This window comes from Oncorhynchus mykiss, chromosome 12, assembly GCF_057628025.1.
Source record: "Oncorhynchus mykiss isolate SJ-2025 chromosome 12, ASM5762802v1, whole genome shotgun sequence".
NCBI classification, from domain to species: domain Eukaryota; kingdom Metazoa; phylum Chordata; class Actinopteri; order Salmoniformes; family Salmonidae; genus Oncorhynchus; species Oncorhynchus mykiss.
Genome location: NC_143033.1, coordinates 94,855,615 through 94,880,128, shown reverse-complemented (window position 1 = coordinate 94,880,128; position 24,514 = coordinate 94,855,615). Strand labels below are relative to the sequence as shown.

General features: G+C 44.1%; 1 protein-coding gene across 4 annotated transcripts; it reads left to right on the top strand.

Annotated features, from left to right (window-relative positions):
• The first annotated feature begins 4,373 nt into the window (after positions 1-4,373).
• On the top strand, positions 4,374-24,036 carry LOC110487015 (transcription factor AP-4). Of its 4 annotated transcripts, none has more exons than XM_036939099.2 (7): positions 4,374-5,609; positions 7,680-7,887; positions 14,698-14,796; positions 15,138-15,326; positions 18,012-18,110; positions 19,765-19,932; positions 20,227-24,036. In XM_036939099.2, the coding sequence occupies exons 1-7, from the start codon at positions 5,521-5,523 to the stop codon at positions 20,377-20,379; spliced, it is 1,005 nt and encodes a 334-aa protein (XP_036794994.2). In that variant the 5' UTR covers positions 4,374-5,520; the 3' UTR covers positions 20,380-24,036. The 4 variants fall into 4 exon arrangements, with proteins under 4 accessions (XP_036794994.2, XP_090047652.1, XP_036794995.2 ...); XM_036939100.2 differs by having other exon boundaries at positions 4,892-5,609; positions 7,680-7,845; XM_090191526.1 differs by lacking the exon at positions 18,012-18,110 and having other exon boundaries at positions 4,810-5,609; positions 7,680-7,845.
• The last annotated feature ends 478 nt before the right edge of the window (positions 24,037-24,514 follow it).

Genomic DNA, 24,514 nt, shown 5'->3' with positions numbered 1-24,514 from the left:
TGGAGGAAAATAGCCTCTTTATCCAGGCTTCTGCCCACACAGATCATCTGCTGCCCCATTGCCCAGTACAGTGTAGCTGTCCTGGTCTGCTATTGGTTTGGGTGCTTGGCCCTTGAGAGCAACTCTGAGTTATGTTTTGTTAAATTGGGAACTGGCAACATAACAATGGTGATATTTCATGACAGTGCCGTTATTGGATCCCAGTGTTGTTTGTTCACCTGCTGTTAAGAGAGAACATTGAGTCTTTAGGGTTTGCAATAGCATATTTTTGTTTAAGGCTTTGAATATTGATAATGTATCACAGTAAACTGATGTAATGGTAGAAATAATACCGATAGTGTTCTGCTTCTGGTTCTGAATCTGACTCCATTCCATCATCGCGCAGAACTGAAATCCTTGACATGCCCCGCGCATATGGCTTCACTATTTGAGCCGATGCAACCCCACAAGGAGAGTAAGGCCTCGCTTGTCATGCGCGCTCTGAAAATGTGTTTCTGGGGGAATTCTACTTTTTGTTGGGTGTGACTGTCAAGCAGACATGTCGTGTCCCTATGAATATGAGGAGTGACACGGTGTCTTTGTAAATCACAGACGCTGGCGGTGCACGTAGGCCTACGCCATGGCCAGTGTATAAAGATATGACAGGCAGTCCAGGGAGAGCGGCGGCGGCTCTGGACAACGGAGCAGGGCTGGCGCACCACTGTGGACTCAGAAATTAGGTCAGTCCGCCCTGTCCTCCTTGAACTCTGCCCATTTCACATTTCACCGACTATCTCGGACACACAAGACCACATTTACAAACATCAAATATACCATACGGGAACAAACTGCCCGTGCAAATTATGTAACGCCTATATGTCATCCAGTGTAACAATAACCCGACACACAGAGAAGGATAGAGGGAAGGATATAGGGGAGTTGTAGGCTGAAGGCAACGGGCTTACCTTAGGGAAAAATCCCGTGGATATGGCCGAGATGTCTCCGATGTATTCCCTCTCCGGCAACAAACTTTCCACTCCGTATGTTTGTGCAAAAGCCTTTCGATGGCAATTTCCCCTTGCAAATCTGTAATGTTGTCCTCGTTCAAAGCACTAAAGGAAGCTGACACGTCTAAATACAATAGTATGTGTCGAGTGAGGCGGTCCGTTCCCAGACCATTGGTTTGAAAAAGAAAATGGAATAAAACGAAGACGATAAGATTATTTCACAAGCAATACGAGATAATAGTATAGTGTTGATGTCAGTTACCGGGGGTGAGATAATTTCTCGTCTCCAGAAACCCGTTCATTTTAGGCTAAAAATCCTGAACTGTATCCATAGTCTAAACTGTTCCGTTTTGGAAAATTAAGATCACTGGTTGTAAAATGTGCATAAAAATTACGCGTTCGGTTTCGTCTTGGATTCAAAGTGCATCGCTTAATGGCAACGCTGGTCAATTAGGGTGTTCAATGGGTGGTCGTTCTCCAGGGAGTAGGCTATAGGAGGGGTGCGCTGGGAGATACAGAGCCGAGAGATGTCGCGAGGGGGGGGGTCTTCTTCGCTCGTTATGTTTCCAGATGCCGACTCCCTGTGGTTACAAACGGAGGTGTTGTCCTTATAGCTTACTATTCTTCTATTTCTCCCTGTCTCTCACTCTCCCTCTTGCTCTTTTCTGTTCTCGCCTATTTAGTCCTCAAGGAGACGTGTTTGGTAAGGTGGTCTCCCCGCGTCCGTCTGAGAGGACCCGAGCCAGCCCGTGATCTCCCTCTCCTCGCGCGCAGCAGACTAGCCCCGGCTCTGCCAGCTCAGCGCATGCTTGCTGCTCCGCCCATCCACCATGGGCAGTCAGTCCTCAGCTCCTCTCAAAATAAGTCTCTTTCCTTCCCCGCGGAACATACCGTTTTCTTTAACCCGCTTTAACTCTTACAATGAACCATACAGAAAATCATAAGGGATATGTATGTGTTAGGAGACAATTGGTTTGCATGTTTTAACGCATCTGTGTTACTGGACACGTCTCTGTTTTCCCAAGTTTCAACAGGAAATTGCTGAGCTTATTTAAAAAAAACTCCTTGCCACATACTTGGTGTTCATATTTAACCCGTTAACTTCTTTATATTCAACAAACGTGTTTCTAGTTGTTTTGGTGTCTTATAAGTGACATCTGCTTATTTTCTATTCATTCGCGTTCAGTTTATTAGAGATGATGGGAGAAAATAGTACTATTGTAAATATACCTATATAAATGTCTATCTTTTTGTCTATTGTTATTCAATTACTAAATTAATTTAGGAAATGACAGGGACCAATCAATGTACTTTGGCTACCTACCAAGTCAATGAATTCCTAATGCAATAGGTGGCACATACCTAGGCCCATAGCCCTAATAATTATTGCAGTGCACCATTAGGTATAGCCCACTTGTGTTGCTTAGGGAGAACTCCGATACACTGCCTCGGAGTACCAAAAACCCCAGAGCAATTATGGTGTTTCAGGTAAGCGCTGAACCAGTAACATTGTTTTACCTCATCCAACCACCAGAGGTCGTGTCAGTAACAGTAAATTGTGAATTTTGACTCTCCAATCTGGTCATGAGCTACAAAGTGAGCAGGCTTTTGTTCCAGCCCATCATTAATACGCCATATTATCTTGACGAGTAGTTAATAATAATACCTGTTTAATTGTCATATGCAGTGAAATTGGTTGTTTTACAGGGTCATACATAGTGGCACAGCGCCCATGGAGCAAATTAGATTTAACTGCCTTGCTCAAGAGCACATTGACAGATTTCTGATTTTTCACCTTGTCGGCGTGGGTATTCGAACCAGCGATCTTTCGGTTACTCACCCAACACTCTAACCGCTAGGCTACCTGCCGCCCAGTTGTGTCTGGTGTTTTAGTGATGGGTTGCACATATGTCTAGCTCTCCCAAGACTAGGACTAATGATCAAGTCCAACATAACTTGTGCATGATATTGGGTGAATACGTCTGTCTCTGGGAACATATGGGTCAATATGTCTGGGGCATACGGTAAGTAACGAGGAAGTTATGCAACACCTGTGTTGTGTACAGAACTCTTTGGACCTATAGTGGCTGGTACCTACCTAGTGGTACATCCAAAAATGTTACATTCGTAGGCAAATACACTCACACTAAAGTACACAAATAAACATAGCCTATATTAATGTGTAAATAATTATTATTGATGAAAACAGCCATGCAAACAGGTTATTTAAGGTGAAGGGTAAGTCATGTGTAGCACCACAGCCACCAGACAGACAGTTATCACATAACTCTAAACATAATGGCAGGTCGACAACATTACTTGACTGTATAGCCTTTAAGTGTAGGTCTACGTGCATAAATCAGCTTGCGTGAACCTGTTATATTAGAAACTTTAAAGTAGATATATGCAAAATACTTGTAACAGATTACATTATAACATATAACAATAGCCCCCAAGCAACATGTTCACGCACATATTATGTTCATGTTAGACTGAAGGGTATGAACATGACACTTAACTAATTCATTATATTCCTGTTCAACTGTGTTGCCTTCGTCCTTTTGTGGTATTATGCCAGTGTCCCTGGCTGTCCTCCGGGGCCTGTGTGTGTGTGTGTGTGTGTGTGTGTGTGTGTGTGTGTGTGTGTGTGTATGTGTGTACTGGAGGAGAAGTGTAGCCCTATGAGCAATGATGACTGGTGCAAATATATGTAATAACAGATTCATTGCCACCTTTACCGATGTACAGTATGTTAGATTTGTTGCAGAGTTTTTTTTTTTCCTGTAAAACGAATCCAGTTGTTCATTTGTTTTATGACTAGGTAGACTACTGAATAAACACTGTTGGGAATGCTCAGATTCAGGTGTGAAGGGCAGAATCAGAAATGAGACTGGAGGCATGAGTTTAGGCTCTTAATGGTTACCCATATTAGTGATGTAATAGGCTACTTTGCTTATAATTATGTGTATAGGCTATGCAACTAACAATGTTCTCTGACATAATGCAAAATGCTCTAATCTTTCCTGCCCTCCATTTATTACAGGTATGTTATTCAGACCATTCAGATCACATGGGCACAATATTAAAGTTACATAGGAATGTGGAATAGCCTCCCTAGATGATGTCTCTTCAGTAGCTGAAAATAGTTGTGTATTGTCAATGTCATCTGCAATACTGTGTATGTTGCATGGTGCATCACGCTGCAGGACATGCACCAGGTCTTCCTTTTCCATGGCAGGATCTAACCTGACCACCCAGTGAGCTCCTTTAGCCTAGAAGCAAAACCAGCTGACTGCAGGCTTTCATTTTTTTTTGTCAATGAATCTAGGTCCAGCCTATCTATGATGTCATATAAAAACTATTAATCGCTGATAGCATAGGAAAAGCAATAGCTGGGGCGTGTCAATAAGTCGCTAAATGATCCTGTGCTAAACTTGCGGATTGCCTGCAGTTTTGGGAGAAAGATTGCGCTATACTATAACGCCGTAATAGCCTGGCATGCAACATTATGCACAGCAACAGCAGCAAGTGTAACAATTGTTGCAGCAGCGACTGATCAGCCGTGAAATTGACCAACATTGTAACATTGCTACACACGCTTATCCTACACACATTTCCGGGTGCAAGAGTACTGCTCCCATTTTGTGACTCGAGTTCTGTTCTGCTCGCACAGCACGCACCAACAAGGCAGGAGTGGCGATTAGGTAACTCTCCTCTCCTACACCCAAAATGGTGAACACATTCAGCTGTTCAATGTCAGCTTCTTTCTCTCGGCGCTGTTTCCCTTCGCTCCTCTCCCCACTCGAGCCCCCCACAGTTTGTTGCTGTTTTTGTGAGCCCTGCCAACTCGTCAGCTGATCCCGCTTGTTCGCTTCATAGTGAGAGGAGACCAGTGCCCCTACATCAGACTGGTTTCCTCCGCTCTATCGCTAACATTTCGAAAAACATCGTAGATTTAAAATAATTAAGTGACGCATGCAAAAAAATAATGTTTTTCCTAATTTACGTGGAAAATCCTCACAAAATAGATAATGTCATAATAACTGTAGATTAGGCTACTAGGATTCGAGATATAGCATCAGTGATCGGTATCACTCAATGGAAACAATTCTACATTTGTGGCTATCATTTAATCAACCAGACTCGTGCCTCGCCCCCTCCAGTGTAGATTTAAATAATCCTTTGTTTACATGATGCAGTCCCTCTGTCCGCGGAAGGAGGCTTTTGGTAGTGCTGTGTGATTCCTACCAGCTGTTTCCCGCCTTGAAAGACATCCGATCAGCTGCAACTACACACATACACGTACATGCAGAAGGAAATAGAGAGAGATTGAGAGCGCCACACAACGAGGGAACCCTATCAGCTGGAAGTAGAGTAACGTTTAGAACTCCGACTGCTCTGCTACTACATAAGGAATTTTCCGAATTATGAAATTATTCTAGATTTACGAGCAAGGGAATTTGCACCTGAAACTGGAACATATTTTGTGCGTTAATTCATTTGAACCGGGGGACACACAACTGGAGAGGAAAGCATGGAGTATTTCATGGTACCAGCACAGAAGGTGCCCTCCTTGCAACATTTTAGGAAAACGGAGAAGGAAGTGATTGGGGGTCTTTGTAGGTGTGTGTGCACTTTTACTATTTCGCCTTATTGTATACGATAACAAATTGTTTATCTCTGCTGGTGGTGCGCATTTAGCGACTGTGGCGTGGCAACATGCTTGATTTGATCTGTATGTTATTGTGTACTGTACACGACCCACTGTCAAAGAGCGAGACAATTACCTTTATTGAATATCGATTAAGTACTCATATTAGGTAGAAGACGATTCAGTACATTCATATGTAACTTAATTTTACCGTTACTTTAGCTAAATCTAGACATTTAGTAGCTAACAAACATACCCCACGTGGTTACATGCACACCACGCTGCTGCTCTGTTCTGAGAGATCCCTGGCTATTTTGATATTTTCCCAACGGTTACGTTATGTTTTGGATAAGTATACTAATTTACATGTGATCAAGAGAGGTAGTACATGTATAACAAAGGTGTCGCACCTTTGTTATGAATGTTTCGTTCACGTCCTAGGGTGTACTGTTTGCTCAGTTCGTTGGGGAGCGCGCTGAAGTTATTGTGGGTAGTGCGGCCATGCTTGTGCTAAAGTGGTGAGGGATCTGTCGTAGTCTTCCCTCCAGTAACTTCACATTTCCGGATAATTTATGTAAAATTCACGGTGAAAGTTTAAGTAATCGCATTTGTGCAACGAAATCACAGTTTCGCTGGTATTCTTGGCCACATTTTGGTGCACTCTAGTACCGTATGCACTGCGTCTTTTCTCCCGCAGCTCAGCAATGCCGCCGCATGTAGAGGAAGCAGTCGCATTGTTGTAATGGCGGAGGACTCGATGAGTGGTTTTGAACGCAGCAGTGTGGCGGCGCGATGCATTCTAAAACAGATTGGACCGTATGAAATTGATTGTGTCGCCGCGAGGCATTCCGCAACCGATTGAGAAATTAGTAGTGGTCTTTTTAATTAGGGGGTGTGTATAGTGGAAGGCCAGTCGATGCATTTGCAACCTTTAGTAGACAGGGAGGCGGAGATGAAGGATAAAGTGTGGTCTGCGCACGTGGTCTGGGACATGTAGTTCTATTTTCGAATTGTGTAATTTTGCATAAAATTGTCCAAGCAACACTCAATTATAGTCTTTGATGTGCACATTTGGCCATAATACATTGTCAAACATTATTTCTCACTTACAAATGTGTATTTATTATGATAATACTTGACTGTTTATTATGTTAATGTTGCTATAATTTGGGGACCCTGTTTAAAGCAACTCATCTAATATACTGTTCCTAGTCTGTCAAGCTATGGTGGTTGTATTTGTGACTGGGTTCGCTATTCGCTACCACCCAGTCGTGATTTGGCAGAGGCTGTGTTTGCTGGCTGGTTTCTGGGTTGTAAGGAAACAGCAGACACGGTCTCTCTCCCCATCTGTGTCTGCACAATTGTTCCCTGTGTTTGCTCTGAGGCAGCTGAGTCAGTACTGATAAGAGCCTTGCTACTAGAAAGCTTCCCAGTGATACTCCCATTAGATACAGAGGATGTGGAAGTTCAATTAGACATTTCCCATCCCAAATGGAATCTGTGTGGGAGCCATGCTGAACAAATCAGGATGACAAACGCTTTTATGGTTGGAATTCTCACAGGCTGTGTTCCGTGGGTTCAGAGGTCTGAAACAATGGGGTTTGGCCAGGGATTCTAGCAGGAACGTCAGCATTGTGTTGTGCAGTGGGCCACGTGAAGCGTCTGCTAGGGTGTTATAAGAAAACAGCATCAAAGCCTGTTCTGCACTTTCATGCTGTTTTCTCGAGGCACAGTCAACATGGTAGTAGGAAGCATGGCACATGACATGGTTGTTACTGTATTTTTAGCATCGAAATTGACCATCACAATGGTTCTGTTTTGAAAGCTCAACAAAGTTTTGTTTTCTGGCTTGTTTTGATAGTTCATACATAGCTGCGCCGTTGCTCACAGTAGGTTCATTCATGTTTTGAATTTATACTCCATTCAAAACTGACCAATAGAGGTCAACTTGAAGATCTCGCTTGATATCTACTCTGTGGACCTTTGACCCCTATTGTGTAACCTTCCGACCTCTTCTCTCCCTCCCCCCCCCCCCCCCCCAGCCTGGCGAACATTCCTCTGACCCCCGAGACGGCGCGTGACCAGGAGCGGCGAATCCGCCGGGAGATCGCCAACAGCAACGAGCGGCGGCGCATGCAGAGCATCAACTCCGGCTTCCAATCGCTCAAGACGCTCATCCCCCACAGCGACGGAGAGAAACTCAGCAAGGTGGGTCCGAGGGAGGAAAGGAAGGGAGAGAAACTCAGCAAGGTAGGTCAGACTTTGACTTGTTTATTAGACAATAACAAATTAAAACCGCGTAGCAAACTACAACATGCATTAATGAAATTATAAGAGGACACAATAAAGGCAGAAAGGTCCACCACACATTGTGGTCAAGGAAATGGAGGGGGAACATTTAGCAAGGTCAGATAGGAGGGAGTTGGAGAGCGAGATCATACAGACATGGAGATTGGGTTAGTAGGTTAGTCTAGAGAGATCAGACAGACAGGGATATTGGGTTAGTAGGTTAGTCTAGAGAGATCAGACAGACAGGGATATTGGGTTAGTAGGTTAGTCTAGAGAGATCAGACAGACAGGGATATTGGGTTAGTAGATTAGTCTAGAGAGATCAGACACAGGGATATTGGGTTAGTAGGTTAGTCTAGAGAGATCAGACAGACAGGCATATTGGGTTAGTAGGTTAGTCTAGAGAGATCAGACAGACAGGGATATTGGGTTAGTAGGTTAGTCTAGAGAGATCAGACAGACAGGGAGATTGGGTTAGTAGGTTAAAGTCTAGAACAGTGGTTCCCAAACTTTTTATAGTCCCATACCCCTTCAAACAGTCAACCTCCAGCTGTTTAGCACCAGGGTCAGCACACTCTCAAATGTTGTTTTTTGCCATCATTGTAATAAGCCTGCCACACACACACTATACAATGCGTTTATTAAACATAAGAATGAGTGTGAGTTTTTCTCACAACCCGGCTCGTGGGAAGTGACAAACAGCTCTTATAGGACCAGAGAACAAATAATAATATAATAATAATCAATAATTTTGCTCTTTATTTAGCCATCTTACATATAAAATATTTTTTGTTCGTCGGAAATTGTGAATAACTCACCGCAGGTTAATGAGAAGGGTGTGCTTGAAGGATGCACATAACTCTGCAACGTTGGGTTGTAATTAGAGAGAGTCAGCCTTAAATCATTTTCCACACACAGTCTGTGCCTGTATTTAGTTTTCATGCTAGTGAGGGCCAAGAATCCACTCTCACATAGGTACGTGGTTGCAAAGGACATCCGTGTTTTAACAGAGCGACTCCTGCTTGGCGATACTCTGAGCGCAGCCTAATCTAGAAATCTAGCAGTGGCTTCTGATTTAATAACATTTTCATAGAACCGCTTGTTGCAATTTCGTTGAGGCTCTCTTGTTCAGATATCGTTAAGTGGACTGGAGACAGGGCATTAAAGGGATAACGAATCCAGTTGTTTGTGTCATCTGTTTCAGGAAAGTACCTGTGTAATTGCTCACCCAACTCACTCAGGTGCTTCGCTATATCACATTTGACATTGTCCGTAAGCTTGAGTTCATTTGCAAACAAAAAAATCATACAATGATGGAAAGACCTGTGTGTTGTCCTTGTTAATGCAGACAGAGAAGAGCTCCAACTAGTTAATCATAGACTCAAGTTTGTCCCGCACATTGAACATTGTTGCGGAGAGTCCCTGTAATCCTAGATTCAGATCATTCAGGCGAGAAAAAACATCACCCAGATAGGCCAGTCGTTTGAGAAACTCTTCATCATACAAGCAGTCAGACAAGTGAAAATTATGGTCAGTAAAGAAAACTTTAAGCTTGTCTCTCTATTAAAAAAGTGTCAATACTTTGCCCCTTGATAACCAGCCCACTTCTGTATGTTGTAAAGTGTTATGTGGTCGCTGCCCATATTGCATAATGCAGAAAATACACGAGAGTTTGGGGGTCTTGCTTTAATGAACGTCTTTCAAGCTGTCAGGCATTCCCTTGGCAGCAGGAGCTTTTCGGTGGATGCTGCAGTGTACCCAAGTGGCGTCGGGAGCAACTGCTTGCACACGCATTACCACTCCACTGTGTCTCCCTGTCATGGCTTTTGCTCCATCAGTACAGATACCAACACATCTTAACCACCAAAGTCCATTAGATGTCTCAAAGCTGTTCAGTACTTTAAACATATCCTCTCCTGTTGTCCTGGTTTCCAGTGGTTTGCAGAAGAGGATGTCTTCCTTAATTGACTCCCCATAAATGTAACAGACCAGGAGCTGTGCCAGGCCCGCCACATCTGTTGACTCATCCAGCTGTAACGCATAGAATTCACTGGCTTGTATGCGAAGCAGTGATTGTTTCAAAACATCTGCCATGTCACTGATGCATCGTGAAACAGTGTTGTTTGATGAAGACATTGTCTGTATCGTTTTTTTGGCCTTTTCCCCCAGCATTGTCCCAGCCATATCCGCGGCAGCAGGAATAATTAAGTCCTCTACAATAGTCTGGGGCTTGCCTGTCCTAGCCACTTGGTAGCTCACCATATAAGACTATTCTAGCCCCTTCTAATTAATGGTAATTAATGGTATCAAATTGGTCAACATTTTTATACATGTGAATCACATTTTTATTTGGCGTACCCCAGTTTGGGAATACCTGGTCTAGAGAGATCAGTCAGACAGACAGGGAGATTGAGATAGTAGGTTCAAGTCTAGAGAGATCAGTCAGACAGACAGAGAGATTAAGATACTAGGTTCAAGTCTAGCGAGATCGGTCAGACAGGTATAGTGGGACAGTAGGTTACAGTCTATAGAGATCAGCCAGACAGACAAGGAGATTGGGTTAGTGGGTTCGTCTAGAGAGATCAGACAGGGATAGTGAGACAGTAGGTTAAAGTTATAGAGATCAGCCAGACAGACAGGGAGATTGGGTTAGTAGGTTCGTCTAGAGAGATCAGACAGGGATAGTGGGACAGTAGGTTACAGTCTATAGAGATCAGCCAGACAGACAGGGAGATTGGGTTAGTGGGTTCGTCTAGAGAGATCAGACAGGGATAGTGGGACATTAGGTTAAAGTCTATAGAGATCAGCCAGACAGATGGGGTTAGTAGGTTCGTCTAGAGAGATCAGACAGGGATAGTGGGACAGTAGGTTAAAGTCTATAGAGATCAGTCAGACAGACGGGGTTAGTAGGTTCGTCTAGAGAGATCAGACAGGGATAGTGGGACAGTAGGTTAAAGTCTATAGAGATCAGTCAGACAGACGGGGTTAGTAGGTTCGTCTAGAGAGATCAGACAGGGATAGTGGGACAGTAGGTTAAAGTCTATAGAGATCAGTCAGACAGACGGGGATATTGCCATGTCTGTTCAACTCCCAGTACATATGATTCTAGATATGTACAGTGCTGCTTGAAATAATGTGAACCCTACAGGCTGGTTATTTATTTTGCTATAAAATATTAAAATAAACATATTAACCCCATTTCGTAATACAGACATTCCAGGTAAATGACAGAAACAAAAAATATATATATTTTCATTGTTCATCTAACAAAAGTGGTTTATTTAACAGAAAATCAGATTTGATGTGTGCTCAAATATGTGAGCCCCTTCAGTCAATAGTTATTAGCAGCGATAACTTGGAGTAACTGTCTCCTATAGCCAGTGATCAGTCTCTGATGTCTGTTTTTGAGGGATTTTTGCCCACTCCTTCTTACAGAACTCAGCCAATTGAGTGAGGTTTGAGGGGTGTCTGGCATGACCTGCCCGCTTCAGGTCCTGCCACAGCATCTCGATTGGATTTAGGTCAGGATTGGCCAATCCAAAACACAAATCTTCTTTCTCCTGAGCTATTATTTGGTAGATTTGCTTTAAGTCTTTGTCTTGTTGGAAGACCCACTTTCGGCCCAGCTTTAGCTCCTTGACTGATGGCATGACGTTCTGTTCAAGAATCCCCTTGTCTGTTCAAGAATTCATGGTTCCCTTAGTGATGTGGAGTCGTCCCAGTTCAGAGAAGTAAAAGCAGCCCCAGATCTTGACATTTCCATTACCATGCTTGACTTTGGGATAAGGTTATTTTGGGGGTAGACCGTGTTGTGTTTTCGTTTTCAGTTTTGGACTCATCGGTCCAGAGAATAGACATCCAGAAACCTTCAGGTTTCTCCAGGTGGTCTCTGGCAAAGTTAAGACAGGCAGTTTGGTTCTTTTTTGACAGCAGAGGCTTCTTCCTAGCAACCCTCCCATGAATGGCATTTGGATTCAGTGTTCTTCTTATTGTTGAAGCAGGCACATTTACCTGAGATGCAGCAAGGGAGGTCTGAAAATCTCTAGATGTTATATTTGGGTTGGTTTTTACCAGATTTATTATTGTTCTTGTGGCTCTTGGGGATATTTTGGAAGGATGTCCACTTCAAGGCCGAGTTGCTGTGATGTTAAATGCTCTCCATTTGTAAACAGTGGACTGATGGAGCTCACATCTTTTTGAGATGATTTTATAACCTTCCCCCGACTGATGTCCTCTCAATACCCACGTCCTGATGTCCTCTGAGATCTCCTTTCCTCGCAGCATGGCGTGCTTTGCCTTCACCTGGTTGGGTAACACCAAACTGACCAGGTTTCTTATCTCTATTTGTCAGAGTCCCGCCCAAACTCTTTCCTAACGATCTCTCCTTTGATTGGGTCATTTGGTACCAAATTATTTTACCCACCTGATTCTACATACCTACTTGATTTAACCAATGCAACTTGTGGTTCTCTTATTTTTGCACCTGCACTAATTCCTTTTTAATTCTGTTTTTCTACTACAATAATAATTTCCTCTACACCAACATATGGTATTGGTAAATATAAACCTGTTATGTCAGATCAAAAAGACTGGTTCTGATTAAATGAAGATTTGATGGTAAAAACTAAACACATCTGTAATAGAACAAGGGGCTCACTAACTTTCAAGCAGACCTGTAACACCTACTGATGAGTTGATAGACAAGTCTTCCCTTTGAAGTTGTACAGGCTCTTGTTGCTGCTACAGCACCAGTAAATAGGCTCTTGTTGCTGCTACAGCACCAGTAAAGAGGCTCTTGTTGCTGCTACAGCACCAGTAAATAGGCTCTTGTTGCTGCTACAGCACCAGTAAAGAGGCTCTTGTTGCTGCTACAGCACCAGTCAAGAGGCTCTTGTTGCTGCTACAGCACCAGTAAATAGGCTCTTGTTGCTGCTACAGCACCAGTAAAGAGGCTCTTGTTGCTGCTACAGCACCAGTAAAGAGGCTCTTGTTGCTGCTACAGCACCAGTAAAGAGGCTCTTGTTGCTGCTACAGCACCAGTAAAGAGGCTCTTGTTGCTGCTACAGCACCAGTAAAGAGGCTCTTGTTGCTGCTACAGCACCAGTAAAGAGGCTCTTGTTGCTGCTACAGCACCAGTAAATAGGCTCTTGTTGCTGCTACAGCACCAGTAAATAGGCTCTTGTTGCTGCTACAGCACCAGTCAAGAGGCTCTTGTTGCTGCTACAGCACCAGTAAATAGGCTCTTGTTGCTGCTACAACACCAGTAAATAGGCTCTTGTTGCTGCCACAACACCAGTAAATAGGCTCTTGTTGCTGCTACAGCACCAGTAAATAGGCTCTTGTTGCTGCTACAGCACCAGTCAAGAGGCTCTTGTTGCTGCTACAGCACCAGTAAATAGGCTCTTGTTGCTGCTACAGCACCAGTAAATAGGCTCTTGTTGCTGCTACAGCACCAGTCAAGAGGCTCTTGTTGCTGCTACAGCACCAGTAAATAGGCTCTTGTTGCTGCTACAACACCAGTAAATAGGCTCTTGTTGCTGCCACAACACCAGTAAATAGGCTCTTGTTGCTGCTACAGCACCAGTAAAGAGGCTCTTGTTGCTGCTACAGCACCAGTAAAGAGGCTCTTGTTGCTGCTACAGCACCAGTAAAGAGGCTCTTGTTGCTGCTACAGCACCAGTAAAGAGGCTCTTGTTGCTGCTACAGCACCAGTAAATAGGCTCTTGTTGCTGCTACAGCACCAGTCAAGAGGCTCTAGTTGCTGCTACAGCACCAGTAAAGAGGCTCTTGTTGCTGCTACAGCACCAGTAAATAGGCTCTTGTTGCTGCTACAGCACCAGTCAAGAGGCTCTAGTTGCTGCTACAGCACCAGTAAATAGGCTCTTGTTGCTGCTACAGCACCAGTAAATAGGCTCTTGTTGCTGCTACAGCACCAGTAAATAGGCTCTTGTTGCTGCTACAGCACCAGTCAAGAGGCTCTTGTTGCTGCTACAGCACCAGTAAATAGGCTCTTGTTGCTGCTACAGCACCAGTAAATAGGCTCTTGTTGCTGCTACAGCACCAGTCAAGAGGCTCTTGTTGCTGCTACAGCACCAGTAAATAGGCTCTTGTTGCTGCTACAACACCAGTAAATAGGCTCTTGTTGCTGCCACAACACCAGTAAATAGGCTCTTGTTGCTGCTACAGCACCAGTAAATAGGCTCTTGTTGCTGCTACAGCACCAGTCAAGAGGCTCTTGTTGCTGCTACAGCACCAGTAAATAGGCTCTTGTTGCTGCTACAGCACCAGTAAATAGGCTCTTGTTGCTGCTACAGCACCAGTCAAGAGGCTCTTGTTGCTGCTACAGCACCAGTAAATAGGCTCTTGTTGCTGCTACAACACCAGTAAATAGGCTCTTGTTGCTGCCACAACACCAGTAAATAGGCTCTTGTTGCTGCTACAGCACCAGTAAATAGGCTCTTGTTGCTGCTACAGCACCAGTAAATAGGCTCTTGTTGCTGCTACAGCACCAGTAAAGAGGCTCTTGTTGCTGCTACAGCACCAGTAAAGAGGCTCTTGTTGCTGTTACAGCACCAGTCAAGAGGTTCTTGTTGCTGCTACAGCACCAGTCAAGAGGTTCTATTTGCTGCTACAGCACCAGTCAAGAGGCTCTAGTTGCTGCTACAGCACCAGTCAAGAGGCTCTAGTTGCTGCTACAGCACCAGTCAAAAGGCTCTTGTTACTGCTATGTAACATTTTGTCGTAGTTATAACAGTGTTCACTCCTCTACAGGCGGCCATCTTGCAGCAGACAGCAGAGTACATCTTCGCTTTGGAGCAGGAGAAGACACGGCTACTGCAACAGAACAGCCAGCTCAAACGCTTCATTCAGGTGAGACACCGTCATCATTTGGTGTCACTACTACAACCCCCCCCCCCATTAAGTTTAGATACGCAGTTGTTCCTTCCAGCACGTGGCTCTCTAGACACACTACTGTGCTCAGAATCATTACTTTGTTTTTTAACAATAGTAATCTGGCCTCAGTAGATGAAATGTTCTACTATTCTCAGCTCTTAAAATTCAGTTTACTTTCCTGTGTCCATTCCTTAGTTCATAGACTGTTCATCAAACACAATGGAAGGACTCAACCGTCGTAGTCCAAATCAACCCTATCTTAGTCCTCCATGACTTACTCTCCCTCCCTCCCTCCGCTCCCTCTCTTGCTCCAACAGGAGTTCAGCGGCTCCTCCCCAAAGAGGAGGCGCGGGGCGGAGGAGAAGGATGAAGGGATCGGTTCCCCAGACATTTTGGAGGAGGAGAAGACGGATGACCTGCGGCGGGAGATGGTGGAGCTGAGACAGCAGCTGGACAAGGAGCGCTCTGTCCGCATGATGCTGGAGGAGCATTTGAGACAGGAGGAGGTAGGAACAGAGACACACCAGGAACCTCCGTCCGTATTCAGGGTTTTCACAGCGTGCTTGTTTGAAGTGATTGAAGTACTTGAATTTGGAGCTCAGAAAATCAAGTACTGGAAAACCTTGAGTTGAAAATCAGTCGTTTCCTCAATTTGGTCATTAAAAAGTCCCTGAAAATAGGCTATTTATAAACTCTCCTGCTCCAATATAATTATCCAATGATTTTTATTTCTGATCCGTTTTTGTGAGAGTTTCCCAGCGTTTCAATTGACGGGTGTTGGGCCAGTTTGTTGAGGTCAACAGCATATTGACTTCAACTTGGCGTTCCATGACAAAGGAAACAGTTTTTTGTTGTTGCTTTCTCGTTTGAAAAACATGACACAAAACTAGAGGTCGACCGACTATGATTTTTCAACACCGATACCGATATTGGAGGACCAAAAAAGCCGATACTGATTAATCAGCCGATTTGTATATATACACTGCTCAAAAAAATAAAGGGAACACTAAAATAACACATCCTAGATCTGAATTAATGAAATATTCTTATTAAATACTTTTTTCTTTACATAGTTGAATGTGCTGACAACAAAATCACACTAAAATTATCAATGGATATCAAATTTATCAACCCATGGAGGTCTGGATTTGGAGTCACACTCAACATTAAAGTGGAAAACCAAACTACAGGCTGATCCAACTTTGATGTAATGGCCTTAAAACAAGTCAAAATGAGGCTCCGTAGTGTGTGTGGCCTCCACGTGCCTGTATGACCTCCCTACAACGCCTGGGCTTGCTCCTGATGAGGTAGCGGATGGTCTCCTGAGGGATCTCCTCCCAGACCTGGACTAAAGCATCCGCCAACTCCTGGACAGTCTGTTGTGCAACGTGGCATTGGTGGATGGAGCGAGACATGATGTCCCAGATGTGCTCAATTGGATTCAGGTCTGGGGAACGGGCGGGCCAGTCCATAGCACCAATGCCTTCCTCTTGCAGGAACTGCTGACACACTCCAGCCACATGAGGTCTAGCATTGTCTTGCATTAGGAGGAACCCAGGGCCAACCGCACCAGCATACGGTAGCTAATGGCAGTCAGGCTACCTCTGGCGAGCACATGGAGCACAAAGAAATGCCACCCCACACCATGACTGACCAAACCGGTCATGCTGGAGGATGTTGCAGGCAGCAGAACGTTCTCCACGGCGTCTCCAGACTGTCACGTCTGTCACATGTGCTCAGTGTGAACCTGCTTTCATCTGTGAAGAGCACAGGGCGCCAGTGGCGAATTTGCCAATCTTGGTGTTCTCTGGCATCCCTAAGTCTAAATATTGCTGTTACAATTCTGGCAAGTTAATTATGGTCTTTGTTAGGAATAAATGGACTTCACAAGAGAAGTGACACAATCTCCCTAGTTAAAATGAAATTCATGTTAATTTGGCATCCCTAAGTCTAAATATTGCTGTTACATTGTACAATCTTCAATGTTATGTCATAAGTATTTACAATTCTGGCAAGTCAATTATGGTCTTTGCTAGGAATAAATGGACTTCACACAGTTCTCAACGAGCCAGGCGGCCCAAACTGTTGCATATACCCGGACTCTGCTTGCACGGAACGCAAGAGAAGTGACACAATTTCCCTAGTTAAAATGAAATTCATGTTAGCAGGCAATATTAACTAAATATGCAGGTTTAAAAATATATACTTGTGTATTGATTTTAAGGAAGGCATTGATATTTATGGTTAGGTACACATTGGGGCAACGACAGTGCTTTTTTCGCGAATGCGCTTGTTAAATCATCACCCATTTGGTGAAGTAGGCTGTGATTCGATGATAAATTAACAGGCACCGCATCGATTAGATGCAACGCAGGACAAGCTAGTTAAACTAGTAATATCATCAACCATGTGTAGTTAACTAGTGATTATGTTAATATTGATTGTATTTTATAAGATACGTTTAATGCTAGCGAGCAACTTACCTTGGCTCCTTGCTGCACTCACATAACAGGTAGTCAGCCTGCCACGCAGTGTCCTCCTGGAGTGCAATGTAATCGGCCATAATCGGTGTCCAAAATGGCGAGGGTGAGATTAATGCTACTGGTAGCCTACATAGCGAGGGTGAGATTAATGCTACTGGTGGCCTAAATGGAAGGGTGAGATTAATGTTATTGTTAGCCTACATAGCGAGGGTGAGATTAATGCTACTGGTAGCCTACATGGACAGGGTGAGATTAATGCTACTGGTAGCCTAAATGGAAGGGTGAGATTAATGCTCCTGGTAGCCTACATGGACAGGGTGAGATTAATGCTACTGGTGGCCTAAATGGAAGGGTGAGATTCATGCTCCTGGTAGCCTACATGGACAGGGTGAGATTAATGCTACTGGTGGCCTAAATGGAAGGGTGAGATTAATGCTACTGGTAGCCTACATGGACAATCATGTGAAATCCATAAGTTAGGGCCTAATTAATTTATCTCAATTGACTGATTTCCTTATACTCAATAAAGTCTTTGTAATTGTTGCATGTTGCGTTTATATTTATGTTCAGTATATAAAGACCAATCCAAGGCTTTAATGACCATACTCATTAGCAATGTTGCGCAGAGATAATAGATATGACGGTGCATATTCAGTAATGGCCGTGTTATTGTCTCCAGTCTGAGTCCTACCTCTGTTAACCACTCAGGTCTGCTGTGTTGTGGTTGGTGGTACTCAGCCTGAACATGTGTTAGGAACTCACTCCGAGCAGCAGGAGAGAGCCAGCACCCCAGCCCACAGCCCACAGGTGAGAGAAAGAGACTGAGAGACATAAAATCACACTCGCATATCAACACACACACACTACTGATGTGACATACATTATTGTCTCCAGAGGCGTCAGGAAGACTCTAAATCGCCACAGTGGAAACGCATCAACACAGCACCCGTCTGAGAGTAACACATAGCTGAGCTCAAGGTTTACCGCGGTCAACAGCTCTGACACATTTACAGCCGACTCTCCATTACTGGCGCACAGATCACTACGTTTCAGTCACATCCTTGAGAGCCCGGGAATCATCATTCTAGTCCCATATTTTTGTTGTTATAGCTTTTTCCTGATTCTGTTTTGCTTTCAAAATCACACATTTTTTAATAGAAAAACTACACAACTGGATGTTGTAAGTCCACAATAATACTTAGACCACACCAGGAGACAACTTTTGAGGTGTGGAAAAAGAAAGGTTGATTTTGGGGTGTAGTTACCCTTTAATTGAGCTGCACACCAGCTAGAGACTGTTGTTTGGGTAGCAATGTCTCTGTAGCGCTCATTTGATGGCAGAGTTTACAAAACAGACGTCCCCTCGATTGATGCAAATAATCATGATATAGGCCACTTTTTATGGTTCCCAAAGTTTTTAAGAACCATTTCTATCTACCAGAAGATGGTTGTCATGACATTAGCATCACCACTAGCGGCTACACGAAGTGGTAGACAAACATGTGCACACAGACGGGCGTTCCTGTGCTGTTGCCTCTTCAGGAAGTGGAAGGAAAATACGAATCACTGATGCATTTTGTTCATTTTATATGGCTCTAGAAATCCCATCTCTGCGGTGACGGTCTCTCCCTCCCTCACGGTGGCATCTCGGGTTGAATAGGGAACAGCATGATGACAGTGTCACTAGGGTTCAGGCTGGAGAGGAACATAGTAAGGTGTATGGTAGTTGTATTGTTGTTCACCAGAGGGCAGCAGAAGCCCCTAGGAAAGGGGTGTTGGGAAGATGAGTCTGCTGGTGTATTTTCATGTTATTAAATAATAAAGCTGGGATATAATCTGTTGTTAGTCATCATGTGGCGTTTTAGGATGACTGAACCAAATGTCTTGCTCTTTCTAAAAATTCACTTTCACTGAGTGCGAGTGTCAACCAGTGTGTTTTCGGGGATCGGTTTGGGCAAGGAGAGGTGCAGAATCACTCATCTTGATCCCATGAATACAGTGCATTCAGAAAGTATTCAGACCCCTTAACCTTTTCCACATTTTGTTAAGTTACAGCCTTATTCTAAAATGGATAAAATGTATTATTTTACTCATCAATCTACACACAATATCCAATAAGGACATAACGAAACAGATTTTTAGACATTTTAGCAAATGTATTCAAAATAAACAACTGAAATATTATATTTACATAACTATTCAGACCCTTTACTCTGTTTTTTCTTTGTCATAATGGGGTATTATGTGTAGATTGGTGAGGGGGGGGGCGAACAATGTAATCAATTTTAGAACACGGCTTTAACATAACAGAAATGTGGAAAAAGTCAAGGGGTCTGAATACACTGTAGTTATTTGGGATGCAAGGTGATTTGTAATTCTGTGTAGTCTGACTCTACTGTAGTCAATTTCTAACATGCACAATGTATATCTGTGTGACCTCTTCATCCTCCCGTCCCTCCAGGTGCTGGCCCCCAGGTCGTCCCCCGCCCCCACCCACCACCCCACGGTCATCGTCCCAGCCCCCGCACCAGCCCCGCCTCCCCATCACGTCACCGTGGTAACCATGGGCCCGGCCTCTGTCATCAACACAGCCTCCACGTCTCGCCAGAACCTGGACACCATTGTGCAGGTGAGCCAAAGAAGAACACTAGTGGAGAAATTGTAGTTGTATCAAAGCCAGGGAGAAAAAACTGCGCTCTGAATTTATGCAACTGTTATCTTTGGTATGTTGCAGATAGATTTTTCTTCTGTCAGTTTGTAAAACACTTGGTAGTTCTATGGAAAGTGTCCATAAAAAGTGGCAATTGTCAGTGCATTTCCACATGTGAACACCAGATGGTGGTGTAGTCACTGCGTCTGCCACTGCTGTTTTTCATTCACTCTCTGCTTCCCTCCATATCTGTCTCTCTCCCTCCATCTCCAGGCCATCCAGCACATTGAGAGCATCCAGGAGAGGGTGGGGGAGGAGGAACAGCGCCGGGCGGTGATCGTCACCCAGGGACGCGCCCTCACAGACACAGCGGGGTCCGACACGGCGTCCGACAGCGAGTGGCCAGAGGACTGCTCACTGCCCTGAGGCCTCCCATCACACACAAGGGCCACGAGAGGGGGCCCTGTAAAACACCCACAATACTCTGATTATATGGCCATTTATTAGGTTGGATAGACGGATCAGACTCACACACACACTGAACTAGGATAGTCTACTGTAACTGGATAATTACACATACACACTTCTTTCTGTCTCCCTTTTCTGCTTTCTTGCTTTTTCTCAAACCGGACAAAAAACATCAGTAGAAAGGTGATGGGTTGACCTGACCGTTCCACATAGCTCAAGCAGCCAGCAGCCTTCCCATCGGTCACGAAACACCCATTCAACCCACTCCCTCTCTGGGTCTAGCTCCTCCAGAGGGCTGCCTGAGGATGGAAGTGTCACACCCAGGTCCAGCCCGGTCCCTTGGCTCAGTTGTCCAATGGAGACTCTTTCTCACCTTCTCCAAAACCAAATAAGCAACTTCTGCCCAGCGAGCAGGAAAGCGCGCCTGGACAGGACAGGTGTACCCCAACCAGCAGCACAGACGTCCCAGGTGACCCCACACCCCCCATACTAGAGATCATTTCTACAAGAAATCTTCTACTTCCTGTATCTCTTCACCATATTTCTGCCCAGGGGAATCTCCCCTGAGCGATGAGACACTGTGAGCATTCAAAGACTCATTCTAAATCAGTTCCAACACACCTTTTGGCTCCTTAGTAAGAGAAAATGTTGTCGTTTTTCTGTTGTACTTTACAAAGAATTTGTAAGAGTTTGCGTTACAGGTTTTCTTTTTGATCTTGTGTTGTGCTCGGGGGCTCTGGTCGATAAATCACAGGGATTGAACTGAAACGTGACCATATTGACGCAGCTAGAGGTCTGTTCATTTCAGTGGTGCTGTTAGGAGACAAAGCTAAAGCTAAGCTTACTATGGAAAGAGGAGGAGTGCACTTCCGGTTCCCTCTTTCTCTTTCTGTGCCATCACACGTTTTACTGGGCTGGGTTCCCAGTAGACATTTATATAGGTGACACTCTCCCCTAATTAGTAGTACAGATGAAAACCTGTAACAGCGATTCACCCTTTCGTGTGCTGCTTCTGACATTTTGGCATCTAGCTTGTTGAATAAGCTAATCGATGAGAATGTCTTGAGTTTTAAAAGCCTTTGTGTGTTTTTGCTGTTGTACACATAGGGTAGGCTGGTGTATCCAGCTCCACGCTGTAATTAGGTGGGTTGTGTCCGGGGTTAGGAAAGCCCTGTATTTGGGACAGGCCTCTGTTTGATATTGTAGGAGAACACTCACACCCCCCTGTGTAATTAATGGTCCCAGATCTGATAAAGCTCCTCCCATAATTTGTCCTTGAGTATTGAAAACGTCTCTGATGTTTGTGAGTTTAGATCCTTAACTGCCAATGATATTGGTTGACTGCGCATTTCACTCTGTTTCCACTAATAGGAACACGCGTCCTGGGGGGGGTCAGGTATCTCTGGTATCACCATACTACTCGGCACCGTGATACTTGGCGTGGTATCACGTCATTAGTAAAATGTTGATATTGTGACAACCCCACTCTGAAAATAGACACATTTTCTTGCAGTTTCCACAGATTTCTAGCGTGTCACAGTGCAAAACAAAATGTTTTGGCTCCTTTGTGCCCCGACCAGTTAGCATCCCTGGCTATTGTCCGTTTTTATTATTGTGCTTTTCAGTGTGTTTCATTCTCTCTGTAAAGTCTGTCTATGATGGTTCTGTTGTGCCCCAGATATGACAGTGGTTTTACAGGGATCACAGACACTTTTTCAAAAGCCTGAGTTTTCCCAGGCTGACCTGATTGAAACCTTGTTGTTTTGGGGGTTCTCCTATCCCGTGGAGTGAGGGGGGGAATGCAGACACACATGTACACTCATGGTGGGTTCGTGAGACCCAGATTCTGTGCAGATTGTCAGATCCTTACAATACTTACAGAAATTGTTGAGAATAAACCCATCTGGATTGCACCCAGGATAACACGCTGCCTGAGGTGTGTGGAGAGCGAGAGAGAGGGGGGCAGCGGTTTGCCATAACACAGCTTCTAATGTGCAGGGTAGGCACTGTGAGGCCAGCCTTAACTCAACCCTGGAGTCAGAGCGAGAAAGAGGTAGAGGCTGGCCACACCTATATAGAGAACGCCTGAACACTGTTCAATAGGATTGATACTGTAAACCTTTATGTCCAGAACCTCCCAATATAAATACACACTTGGTGGCTTATGCTTTGTTTTAGTGTGCTGCGGTTTCCAAAAGGAGATGTGGATGCATTGTTTTTAGACATTCCAGAAGATTCCACCAGTACCTTTAGCATCTCTAACTGGCACTTTTCAAGAGCAAAAAGCAACGGTTTTGTCCGAGGTTATTTTTGGCCACAATACGGCCAATCGCAGAGGAATCGTTTTTAATGTAAAATGATTTGATGGTAAATTGTATTGATTTGTTGATTGTCCCTTATGTCTTCCCTTTGAGTGTAGAGGGAGTCCTTTTACTGCTGGTCAGATGAGACGCATCTCCCTCCTATCCTTCCTTCTTGGTATTTACAGTGGATTCACACTGGCCACGTTCAAGGCCACTTCATTGCAGTCGCATGCCAGAACCTCACAATGCCTGGATAGGTGTTTTTGTATCAGCTTACCACAAAATGACACCGCCAACTGATGCCGGACTGGAAAGTCAGTGAGGTGGCACGCAGCCATAGGTTGCTGCATGCACTGTGACTGTAATTTAGTCAGCCTGGAACGCAACCACTGTGTTCACCCAGGAAAAAAACCAACTTAGCCATGTTGAGTTCCATTATTTGGAAATGGTCAGTGATTCTTGAGGTGTGCCCTCTATAAACCTTATAATCTGGATCGGTAGGGGCGGTCCTCTGATCCAGTCCTATTGATTGCTGAAGAAAATGTTGTTGTTTTTGTTTGGTTACGCTTTATGCTATGTCCGTAGTAGCCCTTTTCAGTACCTGTGTTCAAACATTTTCTCTGCTGATGCCAAGCACTGTCCCATAGATGTTTTGTGTATCTTCTATACGATATCTCTGTTAGATACATAACAGATTGCCTGTGAGGTGGGCAGGGGTCAGGGAGGAGGTCAGTGAATGGGGGGGGTTACGGTTCTAAAGCACTTACTGTACTATATATGGGAGAGGGTTCCTCTTATTTTCTGAAAGGGGGCCTCTCCTCGGCTGAAGCTCTTGATATGTTGTGAGACTAAAACCACACAGCTGTGTATTTCCCCTTTTCCCTGTGTCTGACCCGGTCATATACCCTGGGTGTATTCATTAGGCACCAAACGGAAGAAAATGGACTGAAACAGGGAGATACTACCTGACCTTGCCCAATAAGAAACCGTTGTTTTAATTTTCCATTGCTACGGTGTGCCCTAGTGAATACAACCCCTGTCCCATGTCTGTCTGTCCCCCATCTCTTTGTCTGTCTGTAGTCAACACAAGACTCTCATCCTGTCTTCCCTCTCCGTCACTCACGCACTCCTCTCCTCCCCAGCTCCTCTTTATCTGTTGTCTTATGTTTTGTTGGACAGTCAGTCCACACGGTCGTTGAGAAGCTATTATATTTAGAGTTTTTTTTTAAGAAGAAACTTGTGGGTGGATAAAGAAGAGGCTTGTGCCTTTTGTAAAGACAGAATAATAAAGTTTGTACTTCATTTTTTACAAGTTGGTCTCGTTTCTGTTTATCACTATCACTTTGTGTAGCTAGCACATTAGCATTTAAGAGCAGTTTAACTGTTACATATCTGATTTTAAATGTAATACATTTTTACGGCAGTGCAATTTCTATGACACCGGTGATGTAACAGTGGGGCAAAAAAGTATTTAGTCAGCCACCAATTGTGCAAGTTCTCCCTCTTAAAAAGATGAGAGAGGCCTGTAATTTTCATCATAGGTACACTTTAACTATGACAGACAAAATGAGAAAAAAAATTCCAGAAAATCACATTGTAGGATTTCTAATGAATTTATTTGCAAATTATGGTGGAAAATAAGTATTTGGTTAATAACAAAATGTTATCTCAATACTTATTATTGAGATTATGTTATATACCCTTTGTTGGCAATGACAGAGGTCAAACGTTTTCTGTAAGTCTTCACAAGGTTTTCACACACTGTTGCTGGTATTTTGGCCCATTCCTCC

Excerpts from the sequence above, each read along its gene's own strand:
- LOC110487015 (XM_036939099.2), top strand. The coding sequence starts at position 5,521 with ATGGAGTATTTCATGGTACCAGCACAGAAGGTGCCCTCCTTGCAACAT. Across the intron at positions 7,888-14,697 it reads AGGGAGAGAAACTCAGCAAG|GCGGCCATCTTGCAGCAGAC; the intron begins GTAGGTCAGACT and ends ACTCCTCTACAG. Across the intron at positions 15,327-18,011 it reads AGCATTTGAGACAGGAGGAG|GTCTGCTGTGTTGTGGTTGG; the intron begins GTAGGAACAGAG and ends TTAACCACTCAG.